General features: G+C 35.7%; 1 protein-coding gene across 1 annotated transcript; it reads left to right on the top strand.

Annotated features, from left to right (window-relative positions):
- The first annotated feature begins 1,648 nt into the window (after positions 1–1,648).
- LOC108337953 (protein ALP1-like) lies at positions 1,649–3,736 on the top strand. The gene has a single exon (XM_017574539.2). It carries the CDS (start codon positions 1,843–1,845, stop codon positions 3,475–3,477), a length of 1,635 nt encoding a protein of 544 aa, XP_017430028.1. The 5' UTR covers positions 1,649–1,842; the 3' UTR covers positions 3,478–3,736.
- Positions 3,737–4,776: the final 1,040 nt, after the last annotated feature.

Genomic DNA, 4,776 nt, shown 5'->3' with positions numbered 1-4,776 from the left:
AATACATAAATTTATGATGAACCAAAAAGTCAATTAATTCTATCTCTTAATTTAAAATATATTTTAAAAAAAGAAAAAAAAGGATTACTCCAATTTGATTAGGTTTTGTTAGAATTGACCACATGTGGATTTTTTTTGTCAACAAAAATTATCTAAAAAGTAGTTTTCTTTTTTTTTCTCCAAGATGCATAAGTATATATTACTCATGACACTTTTTTTTTCTGTCTATAATTAAAAAACGTTTTTATATATAAGAGAATCTGATTTGAGATAAGAATACTTTTGACATGAGATCTGAGCTAGGAAAATCAACCATATAACACATCTATCAAATTCCTCTTAAATATTTTATTACTAATATCATCACATTCTTCACTAAAATAAACATAAACCAACTACACAAGTACATCAACATCTTATCATCTAATAACACCTTTATATGATTTCCAAATTTTAAAACTTACACCATTATCCTCAATTAGTGCTCTTACCCCACTTCAATATTCTAAAAATTAACCCTAATCTCACCACAAAATATTTCAACATTTTCAAAAATTGTATTTTTTTTTCCTGACACCAAACCAACAAAATAATAGCTATTAAAAAATTACATCTTAATATCATAATTAGACACTAACCTTGATTGTTATTACGTCATTGACTAGTTCTCTGACAACAAAGACTAGCAGGTTTGACCGGTCAAAATTTGGATAAAAAACTGAAAAAAATATAATTATTAATATTAATTTTGGGCGTTTGGGTTTACATTTTCAATATTGTTATTTATTATTATTGGCCTGTATTTAAATTTAAATTGGTTAAACTTTTGAAAGAAGAGATTATTGGTATTAATGATAAAAAAATAGAATAGCGTGATAATAAAAAAATGTTTAATCTTGTTCGTTATACGTGGAATCCCATGGATGAAAAAAGTTTAATGATGATCGAGAAAGTGAAGAGAATAAGAAGATAAATTAAGAAAATTCCAAGTCTGCGTCTGTCTTATACCATACCTGACAGCCAAATCCAATCTCAAAAAATTCCATTCCCAAATCGTGTTCACACTATAACCCTAATTTTCATCCCACCATCACAATTCTCATAATCATTAATGTTGATGCTGATTAAACGTACATATAAACAGATATTTGTTCATTGTATGGTATATTTATGCAAAGAAAATATTAAAAGTAGTATAGGAATTTCATTAGAAAATAAAAGTGAGTTGGTAGCAACAGAAAAACCAATGACCTTGGTTTTGTTATAGGAAACTAAATATTCTATTTAATTTCTAAAATTATATATTGTTGGTCTTTGAAATTAAGAAAAACTTTAATACGTCAATGATTTAAAATAAATAAATATTTACTCGCTTACTTGCAACACTCTCTAATCGATCTGTCAATTAAAGAAATCGACGCAAAACTGGAAAGTCCAAAGTTTCATCATACGCTTAATTTCCGCTGATTAATGAATTAAAAAAAATTAATTAATGAAAAATTAATGAATTAATTAATTAAGAAGTGAAAACAACACTCGTTTCTCTGGCATCTCTTCATTCTATAAGATTTCAATGTCCGCGTTCACACCACACGGTGTGTTCACACCTCACACAATTTATAACTATATATATATATATATTAATTAATAATAATAATAATTTCACACGAAACCAAACTGAAACTCAACACAATCCTAAGAATTGGTGTTGTTGCTAAACTGTGATTGAGTTTGTGTTGTCCCTGTTCCTTCAAATCTAAAGCCTCTGACTTTGTTTTTTTCATTCTTTCTTTGATTGTTTATCGGTTTGGGTTTTGTTTTTGTTTTGTTTTCTTTGTCTTTATGAAACTCCCAACAACGTTTGCAGACCCTGAATCCTTGTCTTACCTTTACACCTTGCTCCAATCTTCCTTTGATCAAATGAGCAACAGCAACAACAATAACAACGCCATAAGCAACAACGCCACTTCCACAACGGCCAGAAAGCGCCGCAGAAAAAACCACGACGGTGACGATGACGATGATGGTGATGGTGGCGATGATGGGTCATCCAACAACAACAACCTAGGAGAGAGTAATAGCAGGAGGAGCAAGAAGAAGAAGGAGGAGCTGAAGGGTCTCCTCACCTCGATACTGTTGTTGGATGAGCAAGAGAAGCTTGAGCAACAACAGAACAACAGGGTCTCCGAGGAGGAGAAGTTTTCGTTGGAAACAAATCACAAGAAGAAAACCAAGGCCATGCTTCAGTATTACTCCAATTTGGATGAGTATTACAGCCACGTGGAGGAATCGGAGAGGGTGAAGAGGAAGAAGTCACGCGGAATGGCACGGGCGGTGGCGGTGGCTGCGTGTGAGAAGGAGGGTTGCGAAGGTGGTGGAAGTGTTGAGGGGGCGAAATCTGGTGTGGGGGGTTCTCAGAGAAGGTTGTGGGTGAAGGATCGTTCGGGGGCGTGGTGGGATGAATGTAACAAAGAAGATTTTCCTGAGGAAGAGTTTAGGAAGGCTTTTAGGATGGGAAGGGAAACTTTTGATATGATATGTGAGGAGTTGAATTCTGCAATTGTGAAGGAGGACACCACTTTGAGGAATGCTATTCCTGTGAGGCAAAGGGTGGCTGTTTGTTTGTGGAGGTTGGCCACTGGTGACCCTCTTAGGATTGTGTCTAAGAGGTTTGGATTGGGCATATCAACTTGCCATAAGTTGGTGCTTGAGGTTTGCACTGCAATTAAGACTGTGCTTATGCACAAGTATTTGAATTGGCCCGATGACGGTGCATTGATGAGGGTGAAGAGTGAGTTTGAGTCTGTTTCTGGGATTCCTAATGTGGTGGGGTCTATGTATACTTCTCATGTGCCTATCATAGCTCCTAAGATCAGTGTGGCTGCTTATTTCAACAAGAGGCATACTGAGAGGAATCAGAAGACTTCTTATAGTATTACCGTTCAGGGGGTGGTAGATCACAGAGGGGTGTTCACTGATGTGTGCATTGGTTGGCCTGGTTCAATGCCTGATGATCAGGTGTTGGAAAAAAGTGCCCTTTTTCAAAGGGCTAATGGGGGGCTTTTGAAGGGGGTTTGGATTGTGGGGAGTTCCGGGTACCCTTTGATGGATTGGGTCTTGGTGCCTTATAGTCAGCAGAATCTGACTTGGACTCAGCATGCTTTCAATGAGAAGATTGGGGAGGTTCAGAAGGTGGCTAGGGATGCTTTTGCCAGGTTGAAAGGGAGGTGGAGTTGTTTGCAGAAGAGGACTGAGGTGAAGCTGCAGGACTTGCCGGTTGTGCTTGGGGCTTGCTGTGTTCTGCATAATATATGTGAGTTGAAGGGGGAAAAGATGGACCCTGAGTTGAAGATTGATTTGATGGATGATGAGATGGTGCCTGAAGTTTCATTGAGGTCAATGAGCTCCATGAAGGCCAGGGATGCAATTGCTCATAATCTTCTGCATCATGGTTTGGCCGGCACTTCTTTTCTTTAACTCAAAGGTTGTGTTTGATAAAGTGATGTACACCGTTTTGCTGCTTGAGGCCATCATTCTTTTGCTTGTTTATGACATGTTCAAGTAATTGGTCATTGTCTGTTGAATGGACTTTGTATGTAAAAGATGTATAGGTCCTTTCAACAGATATGTGATGATAGTCTGCACAGGGTTAGATCCTGAATTTGTAACAGAATTCCATACTTTAATTGCCAAACAAGAGATTGAATAATAAAATTAGAAACATTCTTTTGTAGCATTCCTTTCTTCCATGGTTTCTGTTGGTAACTTGATATCATATAATCTTGTACAATCATATACTTGACCAATGTTCGTTTTCTGCATACACAAAGTTTGTGCCTTCTCGCACACAAGTTCCAAGCACAACCGGCAAAGAAGCACACATTGATCAGGGTGCATTTGGAGTTTTAAGTAAAAGAAGTACTTGTGTAAGCCCTTAGAGGAGAAAAAAGTAAGATTAAATTATGGAAGTGATGATCTCTTACTAGCTTCTCTAGAATCTGATTTTGAATTCACATATAAACTAATTTTAACTGTTTATGGAGAAGTTTTCTCTAAAGAATCCCTATTCAACAACTACTTTAAGTTGTTTACCTAAATGCACCCTTAATAATTTTTTATCCCGTCCATCATTATCTGAAGATTAAATAATATATTCCTCAATTTCCTCAGTTTGCAGAAGCACTCTCTTGACAGAGGAATGACGCAACCTTCCTAAGGAAGACAGAATTACATCATTATAAATAAACTTCTAAACTCCTGAGAGGAGCTTCTATCAATCTAGTACATCGTATATCTTGTCTTTTAGCCTAAAAAATGCATTGCTGATGGAGTAGTTTTCGTATGTAATTAAAGTCAACTGTGATCAATTTTTGACTGGGATGGTGTAGACATAATTGACATTGATATGTAAGAGAAAATGGTATAATAAGAGATGGTAGTTTAATGTAGTGTTTGATGCTGATGCTTATTGACACAACTTCTGCATAATTCAATTTCAAAACATGATTAAGAATATATCTATATCATGAGTCATTTTAACACTTCTTACATTAGGGAGAGAGAGAAAAAAAGGAAAAAATGTCATGAAAAGTGTGTGTGAATAGCATTATTCTTATTACATAATAGTTCTACACATTCTTGGTCTTGGGAACAGTTTAGTTTAAATTGTTGACCAGCAAGATTTAACTATCTGTCATAGTTCCTTTTCAACTCGGCACAGTTGGAAAGACTTTTATGGCAAATTTTTTTTGACTCATGAGGTTGAGATTGAGAGCT

This window comes from Vigna angularis, chromosome 7, assembly GCF_016808095.1.
Source record: "Vigna angularis cultivar LongXiaoDou No.4 chromosome 7, ASM1680809v1, whole genome shotgun sequence".
Taxonomy (NCBI): domain Eukaryota; kingdom Viridiplantae; phylum Streptophyta; class Magnoliopsida; order Fabales; family Fabaceae; genus Vigna; species Vigna angularis.
Note: the sequence above shows the minus strand (reverse complement) of the source record. Positions and strands in the feature narration are given on the sequence as shown.